The 16,520-nt window shown below is 53.8% G+C and overlaps 5 protein-coding genes across 5 annotated transcripts; 2 read left to right on the forward strand and 3 right to left on the reverse strand.

The window, feature by feature from the left end:
- Positions 1–852: 852 nt before the first annotated feature.
- Positions 853–3,425, forward strand: COCSUDRAFT_39661 (MFS general substrate transporter; the record flags this gene model as incomplete). Its single annotated transcript, XM_005651101.1, has 8 exons — positions 853–878; positions 1,009–1,220; positions 1,412–1,669; positions 1,926–2,110; positions 2,234–2,306; positions 2,488–2,669; positions 2,824–3,039; positions 3,264–3,425. The coding sequence occupies 8 exons, from the start codon at positions 853–855 to the stop codon at positions 3,423–3,425; spliced, it is 1,314 nt and encodes a 437-aa protein (XP_005651158.1).
- A 527-nt stretch (positions 3,426–3,952) lies between these two features.
- COCSUDRAFT_35161 (Aldo/keto reductase) lies at positions 3,953–5,759 on the reverse strand (the record flags this gene model as incomplete). The annotated part of the gene is made up of 7 exons (XM_005651102.1): positions 3,953–4,060; positions 4,162–4,331; positions 4,447–4,600; positions 4,713–4,829; positions 4,943–5,068; positions 5,249–5,462; positions 5,644–5,759. 7 exons carry the CDS (start codon positions 5,757–5,759, stop codon positions 3,953–3,955), a joined length of 1,005 nt encoding a protein of 334 aa, XP_005651159.1.
- A 637-nt stretch (positions 5,760–6,396) lies between these two features.
- On the reverse strand, positions 6,397–8,485 carry COCSUDRAFT_83578 (hypothetical protein; the record flags this gene model as incomplete). The annotated part of the gene is made up of 8 exons (XM_005651506.1): positions 6,397–6,426; positions 6,538–6,667; positions 6,827–7,071; positions 7,232–7,444; positions 7,554–7,769; positions 7,866–7,950; positions 8,098–8,242; positions 8,380–8,485. 8 exons carry the CDS (start codon positions 8,483–8,485, stop codon positions 6,397–6,399), a joined length of 1,170 nt encoding a protein of 389 aa, XP_005651563.1.
- Positions 8,486–9,179: 694 nt separating this feature from the next.
- On the forward strand, positions 9,180–10,027 carry COCSUDRAFT_59138 (hypothetical protein; the record flags this gene model as incomplete). The annotated part of the gene is made up of 4 exons (XM_005651103.1): positions 9,180–9,237; positions 9,329–9,432; positions 9,537–9,664; positions 9,817–10,027. 4 exons carry the CDS (start codon positions 9,180–9,182, stop codon positions 10,025–10,027), a joined length of 501 nt encoding a protein of 166 aa, XP_005651160.1.
- A 210-nt stretch (positions 10,028–10,237) lies between these two features.
- COCSUDRAFT_27128 (hypothetical protein) lies at positions 10,238–16,239 on the reverse strand (the record flags this gene model as incomplete). Its single annotated transcript, XM_005651104.1, has 15 exons — positions 10,238–10,767; positions 11,026–11,289; positions 11,474–11,698; positions 12,090–12,356; positions 12,719–12,892; positions 13,017–13,142; positions 13,468–13,560; positions 13,646–13,780; positions 13,899–14,060; positions 14,215–14,380; positions 14,615–14,872; positions 15,037–15,152; positions 15,242–15,493; positions 15,640–15,804; positions 16,063–16,239. The coding sequence occupies 15 exons, from the start codon at positions 16,237–16,239 to the stop codon at positions 10,504–10,506; spliced, it is 2,844 nt and encodes a 947-aa protein (XP_005651161.1). The 3' UTR covers positions 10,238–10,503.
- Between the last annotated feature and the right edge of the window lie 281 nt (positions 16,240–16,520).

The raw sequence follows: 16,520 nt of genomic DNA on the forward strand, positions 1-16,520 counted from the left end.
CCTGCCGCAGACTCCTGGCCACTGTTGTCTGCACGCCCTGCTGTCGTGCCAAAGACGCAAAAGCGCGCTGCACAGAACGTAGAGTTAGAGGCTCTGCCCCCAGAAATGCCTGGGCAGAGCCAGAGGTGAGGCTGGCCCCTGATGTGCCGGCCAACCTGCCGGAAAGCACGCGATCGACGACCTGTGCTTCCCAAGATGTTTTTCCTGCAACCGCGACGGCATCATGCAAGCCATTCAGCAGGACAGAGCACCGTCGCCCCTGCCTCAGCATACTTACAATCCCTCGAACACGTATCTGTCACAACCACTGTGTATGCCTGCACCTATGACCCAAGTGAGGGTCACAAGATCAAACTTCAATGTGCGGTCCTGCAAGAATGCTCGCAATCATGCTTGTCGTGCTCCTGTAATGCAGCACGATCTTGGCCACGTCACGGCCAGCGAGACCGCGAGTGAATTCACCCCACGTGCACCCAAAACTGAGCAAGAGTTGAAGCTGGAGCAAGTCATGATGCACCTTGATCCACGATCAGAAACTGATGTTTGATAATAATGTAGATTCCATGATCGAAATCTGTGTGTATTTGTGCTGCAAGTATTTCTTGAAATCGGTCTAAAATCGTGATGAATAAAAACATCATAGCAACGTTTGCCTTTAGATTCTCGTCAAGCTTGGCACAAGGGATATGGGATTACAATGCGCTGCCTCAGTATATCTACATCCTCGAGAACTACTCCAGTCAGGTCAGTTTTGCTTCATTTATCCAGCAAGTGGCAACGCCTGATGGGACACCACCTAATTCCTTCCAATTTTACACAGGCTGTGGGTCTAATTGAAGGCTTGCAAGGCACATGCACAGCTCTGGCAGGCTTCCCCGGTGAGTGCTCCCTGTTTCTGCATGAGGAGTTGAAGAGTGACACTCGGCTTCCAGGTTGCAGCTGTGTGCCTGGTGCATAAATTGATGTTTGCTGCATTACAGCTGGGTGGGTGGCTGATCGCACGCGGAGGGACCGCGTGCTGAGAGCCACTGCAGCGGTAAATGCCTTAGCCATTATCTTGACGGTGTATGCCGTCCTCGCCCCACAATACGATGTGTCACTGCTGCACATCACCACCGACAACAAGTTCCTGCTGCTCTGTGGGGCAATGGCCCTGTGGGGGGCTGCCTACGGGTCCTGGCCGATCGTGGACTCCCTGTTTGCAGACTCTGTGCCAACAGGTGCGCTCCCAGCTGCACTGTGCCTTGATCCATGCGCTGTCCATGCATGGTGTTGTGCTCGGATGTGACGAGTCCAACAGATTGAGTTTACCTCGACCTCTAGCTTGTCTGCAGATGCCCCTCTGCCCATTCAGCAGGAGGAAACTCACAACAAGTGTAATACATGGAATGAGGTGTCCCGGTGCGTGCAGGTGGCCGGGACCGCATCTACACGCTGATGTACAGCAGCAACTACCTGGCGAGCGCGATCGGGCCGCTGCTGGCGGCGCTGCTGTTCTGGCTGCGCGGCAACAGCTGGTCGCTGCACACTCTGGGCGCCGTGGTGCTCATTGGCATGGCCGTCGCGCTCGTGCCCATCTGCACTATCTTCATGTTCAACGACGACAACTCCCTGGATGCCGAAGCCGGCCCCATCACCGAAGCTCTGCTGCAGCCGCAAAAGGATGTCGGTGCGCTCCTCCTTTGCCGCAAGTGAAGGACTCCTTTCTCCTCTGTGTAGCAGGGGCTGGCCACGCCAAATGCTCATCGTCGCACAAATGTTTGATTGCTTCAGTGAAAATGACAAAGACCTGTGAAAAGCCACGCGCCAAGTTGGCGCTGCCAATTGTAATCGAGTCCGGAGTTTAATGCAGCACGCTACCTGGAGAGGTAGACAGTGATGTAAAGAGCTGGGACACATGAGCTGAGCAGACTTTATTGGTGCAGAGGAGGGGCCAGGGGAGAGGAAGGGAACGGGCGGCAGGGAGCGGTGGCTGTGCCTGACGCCGACGGCGGTGCCATACCTGCTGGCGGCCTCCGACACGGTTTATGGGCTGGCATCCGGCATGACCATCAAGTTCTTCCCGGTGTTCTGGATCCAGGAGGTGCAGCTGAGCCCCATGGCCGTCCAGGTGAGAAAAGAACAGGAAACGGCCAACACATGCAGCTGCTGAGGCAGCATACACTCTGCATTTGCTGCAGACTGCGCGTGGCAGTAAGGGTCTGACTTCCGGGTTTTGGCGATCACCTTTCAGGGGATGGCTGCCGCCGTGCCCTTTCTGCTCGCGCTCTCGTCCTACGCCATGCACCCGCTAGCGCTCTGCATCGGTACGCACCTGCCACCTATTACCTTGGCAGTGATCAGTGGAATGTCTTCATGTGTAGACAGAAGGGTGCCCCTGTGCAGTCTTTAAGCAGGCTGCTCCGTTGCACTAAGCAGACAGCAGTAGGTGCCTTTGTCAAGTCGTTTCTGGTTGGATGTGTGACTTGATGTGGTGCTTGTCCGCAGGGCGTGTGCATGCAATATCAGCTGTGAAGCTGCTGGGAGGGTTCCTGCTGGTGTGGATGAGCTTGGATCAGGGGATGTGGCGGAATCCGCCGCTGGTTGTCTGCGTCTATCTGCTGCGGACGATGGCCAACAATTCGACATACGCCCTGCAGAAGTCCATCCTGATGGACTTCGTGCCAAAGGTAGCCTTGCCATGGTCCTCTAACTATTCAGATTGTTTTTGGCAGCCCTCTTCATTCCAGCCGTTGTGAGTGGCTTGCACTGTGGTTCATGATGCAGTGATGTCTGTGGCTGTCTGGGGCAAGGCAGGGCCTGACGCATGCTGCCTGGCTGCAGAGTGCCCGTGCGCGGTGGAACAGCTTGGACTCGCTGTTTGTGTTCTCCTGGTCGGGCTCGGCAGCGTTTGGGGGGTTCATGATAGCGAAGTGGGGCTTTGGGGCGGCCTTTCTCATAACGGCCATCATGCAGCTGCTGGCCTGGGCCATCCTGGTGCCTCTGGTGTGGCTGGTGCCCCGCTCCATGCCCATCCCAGCTGCCCTGTCCCAGGCACAGGTGCGTGCATGCGCCCCTCTGCCTCCGCTGTCTCCTCATGTCCAGCAGGCACCTGCTGCTGGGGAACAGCGGCCCTCCAGCACGCAGTATGTTTCTTTCCGTCCAGTGTGGCTTCAGCTGGGGTTGCTCCATATCAGACTGACAAGGACAGGGCTCCTGTGAGTGGTCTGCGGTTGCCAGTGGCGGTGGTGCAGTGTGAGGCTGACGGCTGCCTGTGATTGCAGGATCAGGCGCCACCCACAGGAGGGGTTGAGGCTGAGTCGTGTTTGTCGAGCGCGGCTGCTGAGAGCACAGCCCTGCTGAGCGGCAACTTGCAGGCGGCCACGCCAATCGCTGTCACTGCCACAAACACTGCGTCAACTTCTCCTGTAGGCAGCCTGCGATGACAATTGTTGGGCTGGTCGCTCAAATGCAACGTGTAAACCTAAACTGCTTGGTAGAATTTATTTGAACGTATCCGCTGATTTATAGACAATTAGTGAAGTCAGTAGAAAAGTCTGCATCTCTTGCAAATTTGATAGATGCCAAATGGTAGGTCTGAACAAGCCTGGAGCCATTGATGCAGGGAAATTTAATGTTACATTGACAATCCTAGGTAATGCTTCTGACAAGGAGCCGCGACTGAACATCTGTCATTTAGTCCATGAGTCTCCCATCATTCATGCTTGTGACTGTTTCCAGTCAAGATATTCAGCCATCCTGCTGAATGTATACTGCAGGTAAAACAAATTAAGATATACCTTGACAATTATACAAGGGCTAGACCATGCGGTTCTAAGACATCGTTTAGAGCTATTGATTGTCCTGATTATGATGCAAGATTTGCTTCCAAAACAAGTGCTTGCATTGCAGTGAGATCATCACTCAAGCAGATGATAAGCAATTGCAATGTCCTGGCTTAGGTATTAAAGTCTCAGTCATCCAATGGCTTTGTAGTTGGATCGCGGAACTGCTTGTAAACCCTGTCAATATCCTTCAAGGCCTCCTCTGAAAGATCGATGTCAAATGCTCCAATGTTCTCCTGCAAAGGCAACATAATCATCGTGTGGCACAAAACATTATAACAAGGCCAAAAGGAAGGGGAAACTTCGAAATCAATCAATTCCTGCAGACTTTGCCCACCTTCAGCTGTTCCAGACTGGTAGCTCCTATGATTGTCGACGCAACATTCCATCGCGATTTACACCAAGCCAGTGCAAGCTGCGTGGGAGTGAGACCATGCTTCTGGGCGACCTGTGCATACTCGCCGACAGCCTGCTTTGCCAGGCTCTTAGTGTACCGCTCCATGTAACCTGCACATGTAGAGGGCATCCCTGATACAATGCACGGCAACAAAGTGACAGGATCAGGCATGCAAAGCTGGCATTGCTTCCTCTTCCAGCCCAGGGAATCAAGAAACAAGTGCACCTGGGAAAAGGGTGAACCGGGAGCCCTCTGCCGGGCCATCGATGTACTTCCCAGACAGCGATCCGCCTGCCAGTGGGCTGTAGGCCAGGAGGCCGACATTGGTTTTGGTGGGAGCACACACCTCTGCCAAGTCCGTCTCAAAGCCAGATCTCACCTGCCCAAGATATGTGCCTCAAGAACAGCCACCCCAAACGACTGCAAAACGTGAAATTGTAACTTAATAGACAATAAACCCACACGGCAGGTGTGAGCGAGCCTGCGCGCACCAGCAGACTGTATGAATTCTGGATGCTGACTATCTTGGGGAGTCCTAGCTGCTCTGCCAGCTGCACAAAGCGCATGACCCCGTACGATGTCTCATTGGAGACGCCAATGTATCGCACCTAAGCCGCACAGCTGCACACATTCAGCCCCTTCCAAAACTGCATTGACACAGCAAGGAACCTTTGTATCTAGTAAGGAATCGCAGTGGCTTCAGGCTCTGGCAGAGTTTCACCTTGCCAGCCTTGACAACCTTCTCAAGGGCTTTGAGCTGCTCCTCAAATGGCACATCCTCTCGCTCATTCACTGGATCGTATGCGGCGGCTCCAAATAGCGGCACATATCTGTCTGGCCAGTGGATCTGCCACAAACAATCACGCATGATTGCATATTCACAGCTCAGACGTTCGCTTCCTTCAACAGGCTTCATGCCCGCAATCCCGCATACCCAGAATTGACAATGCGCATGGCCTGGAGAAGAAGCGACAAAGCACCGCTCATCAAGCAGCATGGATTGTCAACAAGCAAAATCACATTCTACCTGCAACAAGTCGATGTAGTCTGTCTTCAGGCGCCTCAAGCTTCCCTCCACGCTCTCCTCCACTTGCTCAGCAGTGATGCGAGTCTGCTCTCCGTTCTTTCTCAGATACTTATTCCCATACCCAGCCACCTTTGTCGCCAGGATTACTTTATCACGAGCCTGACTTTTGAGCCAAGTGGAGATGTATTCATCTGTCTTTCCCTGTGTCTCCGCACTGCACACCAGACATCTGCCTCATAACCCGTGCCTTGCATGCAAGGCACAGGACTGTCTACGAGGATACCCCTGTTTTGCAAATTGTGCGATAGCCCACTCAGAGGTCATCTGAGGCCTTTGGGTCCAGAGAAAGGCACACTAATCAGGCAGGTCCCCTCAGTGCTGCTCAGATCATGTACCTTGGTGGGACAGGATAGATTTCGGCTGTATCAATGAAGTTTACTCCGGAGTCATTGATGGCATAGCTCAGCTGGGTGTGGGCATCTGCCTCGGTGTTCTGGACACCCCAAGTCATCGTCCCCAAGCAGCATTCTGCACAGAAAAGGATGCCGATAGATATGTGAACGTCGATAGCTAAGTATGAAATTTCAAAGGATTTCAATTGCAGTGCTGACCACAACTTGAGAGCAACTATATGATAATACGATTGATCTGATGATCTGGGTATTTGAGACTGTCCAGGTGCTGATGGTTGAGGTCACTTACGGCTTACAAGAAGGTCGCTGTCACCAAGTTTCTTCAATTTTGCAGCCGCAAGAGTTTTATTCTCAGTGGCTGCAGCTGCATTGCAAAGCACAGGCCTACATGTCGCTCGTGATCTGGGTACGATCACGAATTGCGAACATTTTACGAGGCTTCGATCCAACATATTTGTATAATTCTCTCCTTGTTTTATCAATTTAAATAAAAATACAATCGTATCAAAGAACTGAAATCAGCTGGAATGGGTGGGACTGCCCACAAGGAGCACGCCACGTCTCCATTTGCTTTATCGAATCCCTTTTAAGGCTTGCTGCAGGCACGTGACGACATCACACTCCACCACACAAAGCAGCTTTCTTTTTGAAAGCATTGCTCTGCAAGCTGCTATCTGAATTTCAGTTCATCTGTAGATCTCTGGGCCCTTTTGTTTGCGCTGTGGCTGGGATCCGCTAAATGCGCACGCCCCTGGCCCGGCCCTCCTGCAAGGATACTGTCAGTCTCAGCCATCTTACGTGCTGGATCACCCATAATGCTCAAGAGCAAGCCAGGTAGCAATGCAGGTAGCAATGGAGTAAGGACACTGCAATGACCTTCCCCACGGCCTCACCAGGTATGCTGGGAAGTGTTTCCAGCAGCCCTCCTTTCCTCTGGGCCTCCAGTTTTGCTGCAAACATCTCCTGTCCCCGCTCCCACAGTGCAGCATCCACAGTATTCTTGTTCCTGGGTGAGCAAAAACCAAGATCTCAAAGACATGATTCCCTTGGGAACATGCTCCGTTCACACAACATTTATCAGGCCAGGTTGAAGCATCATAGCGGCATGCCTTGGCTGCAGAATACTGTACAAGTCAAGTGCCGCCCAAGTTGCAATGAGGGACACCTGATGCGAGCCAGAATGGCCGGATTTATTGCCGCGCGCGACGCCTTGGAGAATTCTAGGCTGCGGCCCTTCGGCAAAGGCAATGAGCTGAACGAGGATGCCTTGCGCACAGCCGCCTTCTTGCGCGCTCGAGCCACGCACTGCGCGTATGCATGGCCCAGCGGGGCCGGATGCAAGTACTCCTCATCCTCCTTCACCTGCCTCAGCGCTCCATCTGGCCCTGCCTGGAATGCATCTGGCGCTGCCTGCACACAGCCATCCTTCATCGGGGATGATGCATCCCATCACAGCATCTTTGCAAAAGTCACTCTCTGCTTCAGGTAGAGTGTTGAACTCTATAACTTTAAGAGGCCAGCATAACGCTCAGCAGATGCCTGATTAAACTGGCAAAAGAAACCAGCGAACCTTCCATGCTGGGCCCTTCATCTTCAGATGCATGGCGGCAGCCAGGGACAGGATGGACTCCTCCAGGCGCTCAGTGATGCCCACATGCGCAAACGCCTCCAGCTTCTGTAGGGCCAGCTGCTGGATCTGCAGCCGCGCCTTTGGCGTGCCGGCCATGCACCGCCTCAAGTCTCCCGTGTCCTTCCATTGACTGTAATTTGTGATCCCAAGCACCTGCATGTAGATGAAAGTTCATGATTTGAGACCTCGTGCTCAGATCCCAGGCAGCAGCATTTTGGTGGCATTGCGGAGACGCAAGAAGGGAAAAATTGCAGCAAATTACCTGGAGCGCCGCACCATTGTGCAGGAGTTCATGCACGATCGGGGCGTCAACAAAATGCGCCAGGGGCATGATCAAGGGGTTGTCATAGGGGTCCAGGCTTCCACTCAGCGAGCTGCCGTCATTGTTTGACGCCCTCCACCTGATGTCCTCCTCCATCCATGGCACAAGCAGGGACCAGGGCCACACGTCGCGCGTGCTGACCTTGGAAGGGTCCACCTGTTTACATTTTGATTAGTCGCGCAACACTGCATGCAGGCGATACAGAAAATTGAAGACCAATATTTGTGCATTCTGCATCAGACGGCCCCTCACCTTCGCCTGTTTCCGCCCATAGACTGCCCGCGCGGCGACCTCCACAGTAAATTCATAGGCGCTCAGGATGCGATCGAGTGGATCTCTGCGCTCGGGGAGTCACAGTCAGGGGCCGCCTAATTGAAACAAATGCAGATCACAAGCAAGTCGAGACAGTGAATCAGGATGTAAGCAAGCCAGATGAGGGAGCAACCTGAGCTGTGTGACGATAGCTGTATCTGAAGGCAAATACTGCAGGATGCTGAGGTCATCGTGGCTGCCAAGCAGTCCGCATGCTGGGATGCTGGTGTTGAGCCGCAGGAGGTCATAGCTCTTCTCGCATCTGTGGCTGGGTGGTGTGGCCAGCTTCAGGAAGCAGGAGTGATACGTTCTCCCAGCTGTGCGTGGGACATGGAGAAAGAAGACAGTCTTCGCGGCAGCTGCATGCACTACATGCAACTGATGATCCAAGGCACCACCTCTCTGATGAAGATTATGTTGATTCAAGATCTTTAGCCAACGTCCCCTCACTTACCTGGGTCCTTCTTAAGAGGTCCTGTGCTGTGATCGGCCAGGTAACTAGCAATTTGAGCCCCGCATGAATCCTCTGTGCGTCTTTGGGGACTCTTGTTCAACGCCATCGTCCCACAAGGACAGAATATAAAAGTCCAGGAGAGCAATGCGATGGCACATGCTGCCCTGGGTGGCCAGCCTCCACCATTTCCGCTCTTCGCCGGCTTCTGCTCCCGATATAGGAGATGTCTTCTCATCGATCCTTGTCAAAGTGGAGATTTTATTGTATCGCTCAGGTTTGATCACATCTTGCTATGTTGAAAAGAGAAATCAGCCATCACTTAGCTTGTTACAACCTCGATTGGCCCATGCTTTCATTTTCAATATTGCAGATAGCCAACATGTCAGGCAGACATCCGTTGTAGCCTTATGCTTTGCCGACAGAGAAACACTGGATTCTTGCAGATGAGTCACCATGATGGTGGGCATGCAGGCAAGATGCAGCATTGCATTTCCTCTGTGAGAGTACATTCCATTGATGCACGATCGTACTAGATGTGCTGGTAATTAAGTCGCCCACCGTTGGTGGTCATAGTAATTTCATCAGTTGGGCTGCTGCCTGTTCACTTCAACATGTCAATGCACAAGGAGAAGCGTATAAGGGATCGGGTGGAGGGCATGTGCGTTGCATAGAAGGAATAGTGGTCTCATATACACTTTCGTGATACATGACACAATATGGGTCTCATTTTGTCACTAGACACTGGCTTGTGAGGAACCCAGATCGCCTGATGTGCACTGTGCAGATACAACAGACAGGAAATGGAATTCGCCTCCAAGAGCCAATATGACGACTACCTGGAGGAGAGAGAAGATATCAGTATGCCCCTGACGTGTAGTTTCTTTGTCTTGCATGCATTCATCAAGGTCCGGTCCTTGATCAAGCAGTTATGATGGGTCCCTCTGTGCAGTTTACAACCTCATTGAGGGCCTGGAGGTGGAGGAGATGGAAGCTAAGATAGCTGCATATCAGCGTGAGAACAGGGAAAACATACTGCAGAATGACGCGCGGAAGGTGAGGCGCTTCCTCGTCTTGTCTTGGGTTGAAAGCCCGTGCATGGCATGGCATTGCATTGTTTTCCTTTGCCAGCTCCATGACTATGACCTGGCGAGTAACAGGCAGAGGAGGCGCGGGCACGGGCTCAACGCGCTTCAGGGAGCGCAAAGACAGCGAGTACTGCTCCTTCGACTTCTGCTCCTACTCAGCAGCCTGAAGATGCAACCAAGTACAATGCTACAGCGGTCATGTGCGCCCTTCCTCCATGCAAGCCTTCACCACTGATGGAAAGAAAGTGACTTTAAGGCAACCAGTCATGAGGGCAACCTGGAACCGTACACACACATTGCAGATCATATGTCCCGGCATGTTCACATTTGAGGCACGATTGTTTGGTGACAGGCCGGCTGCACCACCGCCTGCCCAGCCGGCGCCACGACAAGCCGCTACAGCTGCAGCTGGCCTCAGTGGGGACGACCCGGGCAGTCGAGAGCGCATAGCACGAGCAAGTGGTTGGGATCCAAACTTCCAGCATGACCGCCTGCTGCAAGAGGCATACAGCACCATATTTCTGAGGCCGCTGCCAAGCCCAGCTGGCCAGCTTGTAGAATAGATACTCGTCAATTTTGTCTGTGAGATTGTACAGTAGGAGAGTTGACAATCCTGCTGCTAGTGCTCATGATCTTCACTGCAGGGGTCTGTTCACAATGTCATGTAACCTCTCTGATGTTTATCAGCCAAGTTTTAAATTTCCTTTAATGGACAGCCAATGAATGACTGCCCAAACCAGAGCTATTGAGCAATTTGCATTTGTTGGTTAATTAGGCCCGTGGTTGCTTAAAAGCCCGATTTGAACGTCTCAACAAGCATTCCTTGATGTCAAGTTGACATCCTCAACACTGAAAACGGTTTGACCACAGACATTTAGATTTGCACGACGCCGGACAGACATCCCGCACAGAGAGGATATCCATGCTTTGAAAGGGCCTCCGTAAGACACATCAACACGATGTAAACAGGACACACAGATAATATACATGAAACATGAGCTGACGCCGGACACCTCACAAGGGGTCCAAGGCTGCAGCCTCAAGGTGGCGGCTCCTTGTCTAGATCCAGGACAACCTTCTTTAGAATGAAGTCTGTGGGCTTGTGCGCATTCTCCGGGTTTTTGGACATGCGCTGCCAGCGCTCGCCATGCCGTGGGTCGGCCTTCTTGCAGCGCTCAACCACAGCGGCCTGCAGCTCGGGCGTCCCAAACTGGCACTCGAACTTGTACAGCAGCGCCCAGAAGTCCCCGATGTCCGGCTTCAACAGCAGCGCTCTGTTGAACCAGCTCCGCGCCTTCTCCACCTGGGCCCATGCACCCAGCTGACTCAAGGTCCCTCCTTGCATGCTCTATCATATACCACCGCACTGCTGCGCAATGTGCATGCTTAAGTTAATCTCCTGTGCCTGTCCCTGCCATGAGAGGCAAGGTGCATCTGTGGGGCAGCTGCAGTTGCAGTTGTCAAGCTTCCTCTCCTACTCTTGTACACGCCCGAACCAATGAACACATGATCAACATCTGTCATGTGCATATAAAAAGAGAACAACAGCCACGCTGCGCACCTTGCGGTCGTTCCAGAAGAGCTGCGCGACAGCGGCAATGATGTGGGGGTCATCATTGCAGCGCTTCAGGGCGTCAAGCGAGCGGCTGCGGCGTTGCGGCCGGGGCGCCATGGCCACGGCCTCTGCATTGAGTGGCCCGCTGGCAGGGCAGTCCTGCAGCGCCTTGGCCATCAGCGCCTCAGCCGCCTTGACGTTGCCTGCCCGCTGCTCCGTGCGCACCGCCGCCAGCCACAGCTCCTCGTTTTTCGGGTTCTTCAGCCGAGCCTGCAGCCAATATTTTGCTCAGTCAGAGCTGTTGGATGCGCGAAAAGAAGGATCAAGGCATCTAAAAGTCTGGCATTGAACCCCTTGCTTCCACATGTCATACAAGACAAATGCCAAATGTCCAAAGAAAGAACAAAGAAGACTATGTCAGTCATGCAGAGGCCGTGTGTGCTGTGAGGGGCACCTGTTCGAGGAGGGCGCGCGCTTTGGCGACGGAGCCAGCGGCTTCTTCCAGGCGCGCGATGGAGCGCCAGAGGGGCACGCTGTCCATGCAGCGCTTGAGGCCGTCCAGGTAGGAGGCGCGCGCTGCCTCCACCCGGCCCTGCCGCTCCTCCAGCTGGCCCAGCATCAGGTACAGCTTGTGGAAGCCCGGGAACTTCTTTATGCCCTCCTGCAGCAGCTGCCGCTCCTGCACACAGCCCCAGGCACCCCGCTTAATCACCCATACCATGTCTGCTTCTGTGTGCAAGCATCTATTGATGAATTAACGCAGTACGCGTGCTGCTTATGACCGCTCATATCCCCGTTGGGATTGCTACTGCTCGCTGTTGGCAGACCACCAAAGACATCCCTGAACAGGAACCTTCACTAGTACATTTATTATCCGGGGATGAAACGCAGACACAATGGCCCCTTCTTTCTGCAGAGACGTCAGCAGCGCCGCAGAGCAATTTTATAATCCTCTAGCCTTCAGTAACCAAGTGACCTCTGGGTGGGGCACCTTATTCCAGCATGCAGAGCAAGAGTTGTGCAGGGAGACAGGGCTAATTAGGCAAAGGGGCACTAGAGAATGCCCTCACCTCGGCGGCGTTGCCGAGCTCGCGTTCGACGATGGCGGACTTCATCCAAACGCGGCGCGTGGATGCGGTGGGCGTGGCGCGGGCACGGGCCAGCAGGGCACGCGCGCGCTGGGGCTCGTCGTTTTCAAACTCGAGCTTGAACGCGGCCAGCCACACCGCCTCGCTGTCCGGGTTGGCGCTGAAGGCCTCCGATAGAATGTGCCGCGCCGCCTCCACGTCGCCCGCCACCCACTTCTCCTTTGCCGCCATCAGCCACAGCACTTCGCTCTGCACAGCACACACCAGCCACGCTCTGTCAGCGTACAGACGCAAGCTCATGACTGCAAAGCCGCGCAGCTCCTCATGGGCAAGCCAGATGAAGTTGGTTTCGTGCGCACAGCGTCACAGAGTCAGGCCTTGCAGTGCAGGAATGAGCTTTGAATCAGACATGTCCGGCCCGTATCTGTCCGCGAGCTTTAGCCTTCTCAACACGCAGCCATCAGAAGCCAAGGGAAGCTGTTGTGCGGAACGCTTGTGAGCCAGCTGCCACAGCTTGGGCAGCGGCTGTATCTATGCTCCAAGATAATTAGTACTTACATCAGAACGACAACCTAGATCGCTAAAGTAGCAGGGGGTCAGGGCAAACCCACCTGTGGGCAGTAGGACACGGCCTTTTTGAGCATAGCATCCAGAGTCTCTGGTGTGCCATGCTCCTTCTCAAGCTTCGCGGCGTTGATCCAGACGGACTTCTTGCCCGGGAACACTTGCAGTGCATGCGTGTAGATGGCGCGCGCCGTCTCAACCATCCCGCGCTTGAGGCAGTCCTGCACCACAGCCACACCCCCATGTATTCAGCAAAGCAACATAAGGGTTATGGACATCGGCGAATCGCCAGGCAAAGAGATGCATCGAAGGAGTGCATGCGACAGGTGGCAGCAAGACATGTACCTCTGCATCTGCCTTCCAGGTGATCTTGCGATCTTCCTCCTCGACCCCATTGCCAATGACTGTCTTCACAATGGCCCTGCACGTGACCACATTGGGTGGATTGGCCTGCTCTGCCGCCTCCGCTTCCTGCACTCCCACACAGCAGCTTTGGCAACTCCCACAACAGGCATGCGCGTTTGTTGCAGGAATGTGCAGACAGCCCACATTGAAAGTCAACGGTGCAGTATGAAGGATAAGGTGCATATTTAGGGTTGCGATAATCACACACGAACGGCTTATCGTGCATGCCTGATACAGCAAGACCCCCGTTGTTGTCCGCCAAACACGAAATGTGCCTTTCTCCGGATACCACCCCGAGCCTTGTTTCTCGGCGCTGGGACTCGGCCAATGGCGGGTGCAGTTGCGTAGGTATAGGAGTCGGAACAATTTGCTCAAGGAGTGGGATACTCACCTTTAGCCAATCTTCCCTCTTGATGACCACGTTGTTGGCCTCCAAGGAGATGATACCGCGATCAATAATCTTCTCCACCATGTGCGTGTTGCCCTGCATCAGAGCAAAGTCTCAAACATGTGCATTGTACTTGAAAGGCCTGAAGACACAGGAGATTTCGAGGCCAGTTCTTGCGCACCTGAGCTTCCTCCAGCTTTGCGGCTGTAATCCAAATGGATGCATCTGTTGGTATGGCCTGCCGGGCTTTGTTGAGAACCTTCCTGGCATTCTCATAGCTCTCCAGCCGTGCCAGTGCCAGCCACAACTCCACATGCTGCACAAGAAAATCCAACTCTGCTCAGTTCTCCTCAACAGAAGGGTCGAGTACACTCGTGAAAAAACGCAGCACACGCAGTGAGACGGTGCAGGAAGAGGAGCAGGGAGCGAAGCACCTGTGGACAGCATTCCACAGCACGTGACAGCAGCACACGGGCATCGTCCTGGTTGGCCAACTCAACAGCGGCCTTCCAAAGCCGCACAGAGGTGGGAATTCGCTCCAGAGCCCTCCTGAGCACGCGCGACTTGGCCGCATCGTCTGTCTCCAGCCGAGCAGCCTGCACACCAACGCATGTCACCTTCACCTCATGATGATATCAGCAATGATGATGGTATGATGATGTGAATGACAGTGCATGGAACCCTCAAGTGTCCTGCCCATAGGACATAGAAGGAAGCCAGAGGAGTGATCCAGGAGCAGGGCTGCATCACCTGCATCCAGAGCTTGACGGAGGTGGGGTTGGCAGCCACGCCGCGCGCCAGTAGCGCCTTGGCGTTGTCCTGGGTCTGGAAGCGCGCTGCCTCCAGCCACACGTCCTCGCTGGTGGGGCACAGCTCGCACCCCTTCATTATCAGCTTCCGTGCCTCCGCCAGCTTCCTGCACATGCCCACACAACTCCTTCATGCAGGCCAGTATCACAGCGAAACAAGCAACAAGATGCATTCCAGGGCTTCTTCATTGCAAGGCACCTTGATGCGGCAGCACAACACATGGTGTCCTATTGTGAGGGGTGTCTGCAGAGGAGGAACACAGCCTGCTACTGCTCTTGTGGGACCCATGACACTTGTAATCCAGCAAACAAAACACTTGCAAGAGGACGAAGGAACGCACCCTGCCAGCTCCTCGAGGCGGGCGGCGGCGACCCAGCCGGGGGCGTGCTTGGGGTTGGTGTTGATGACGGACTTGAGCAGCGTGCGCGCCTTCTTGATGTCCCCAATCTCCGCATCGCTCGTCAGCGTGATGGAGTTGAGGTCTGTCAGGTAGCCCTTGGGGTCCACCACCGTCTGCCCCGACACGCTGTCCGCCATGCGGTCCAGGTTGATGCTCACCACCTTCCGCCGCCCCTCCCCTATGTCTGTCAGGTTCGTGCTGCATCAACGACGCACACACACAAGTCAGTAAGATTCGTCTCACTGCAGGATGGATGAATGTCGGCCGAGAGCACGCTGCAGCCTCCTGGTCAATTTCAGACTCGAATGTGAGAATGTTTTGAGGTATCTTGAGGCGCGGGAAAGTGTGGAGAGGTGGAGCACCTGAGACCACCAGGAGTAGCCAGGCCGTCAAAGCCTCCACGGGTGTCCAAGGTGGTTGTGTTCTCAGACTCGGCAAGCTTCTTCGTCAAGAGATTGTCCGGCGTTGGTGTGAATATCTGCACACAGCACACCACAACATGAGTGTAGGCTGTTGCAAAGCATTGATCAATGTCCCAAGGAGAAACACGGGCGGTGCATCTCAAACAAGGCACAGATGCAGAAGGCAGAGGAGGCCTCGTGCCTGCATCTTGTTGCGCTTGTGCTGCGTGTAATCTCCAATTTCGGGGATGGCCTCCCACTCTGACAGGCTCACTTCCGCCAGTTTCCTCTTGAAGGGTGCAAATTGCTCTGTGATCTTAGGATTCTCCTTCCTATACTTTTCAATCTCGTCCTTCAAGCGTTTTTCTCTCTGATCCTTTCTCCTCTGGTCCATGAATGTATCAATGGCTTCCCATACCTGAATGACACAGATCAGCTGTAAATGTCACCAAGCATACGCTCTAGCAGTGAGAGACAGATAGACCAGTCATTAGTCATATACATGCAGACGGCAAGCCTTCTGAGTGTCCAATGCCAACAAACTTGCAAGTTGGCCATCCACACCTCATCTGCTTCTTTGTCATCCTGGTCATACTCTCCAAAAGTGCCAGCAAGCGCTCCAGTATCATTGCCCATGAATTCATCAAACTTACTGTCGTCCTCCGCATCGTTCTCTGCTGGCTTCGGCGCAGGCTTTGCAGCTGGTGCTGGAGGAGCTCCTGGTGCTGCCTGTGAGACACATGGATGTAAGCATTTCAGGCACTTCACAAGAGTGGGTTGAGGCCCACGACCCAAGTGCTTCCAACAATTAGGCTAAAGGTCTCACGCAATGGACAGATCGACGCTGCTCAGATTATCCTGAAAACTACACAGGTGCCGCCATTGCTTTGATCTATGTGCTATCCACAGCAGGAGCTGGCAGCTTCTTCTGGGTTTAGATCACCAACAGGCAGGAACTATGCTAGCAAATATAAGTAGACAACAAACTGATCTTACCGGCATCTCTGGAGCCATCCTCGCTGGTCCAATATCGGACCGGGTGGTGAATCCAGTGGCACCACGTCCCAAGCCTGGGACATAATTTGCTGGGACAGGCATTGAGTTGAAGCTCACGACGGGAGGCTTCTGCGACCCTGGAGCGCTTGGTGTATGTACACCTGCCATGATTCCAATCAAAAGTCTATCTACTACCAAAGAGTATCTGCTCGTTCCTTGCTCATAAACAAGCCATCACCAGCCGTCCTACAATGAAATTCTATATACGATCATCTGAACGACATTCGGTGCTGATGTGTTTCAGCGACAACAAAACTGGTAAAATTTAAAGGGATGTCGTCGTGATCTGAAGTAATAATTGTTGGTGTCCAAGTTGAGAAGGAAGGGCACCTGACCGGTGGCGTTCCTGACTTTGCATGCAAACGTTTGGGCAACCTGACAACCTTCCT

The sequence above is a fragment of the Coccomyxa subellipsoidea genome (genome assembly GCF_000258705.1).
Source record: "Coccomyxa subellipsoidea C-169, whole genome shotgun sequence".
NCBI lineage: Eukaryota > Viridiplantae > Chlorophyta > Trebouxiophyceae > Coccomyxaceae > Coccomyxa > Coccomyxa subellipsoidea.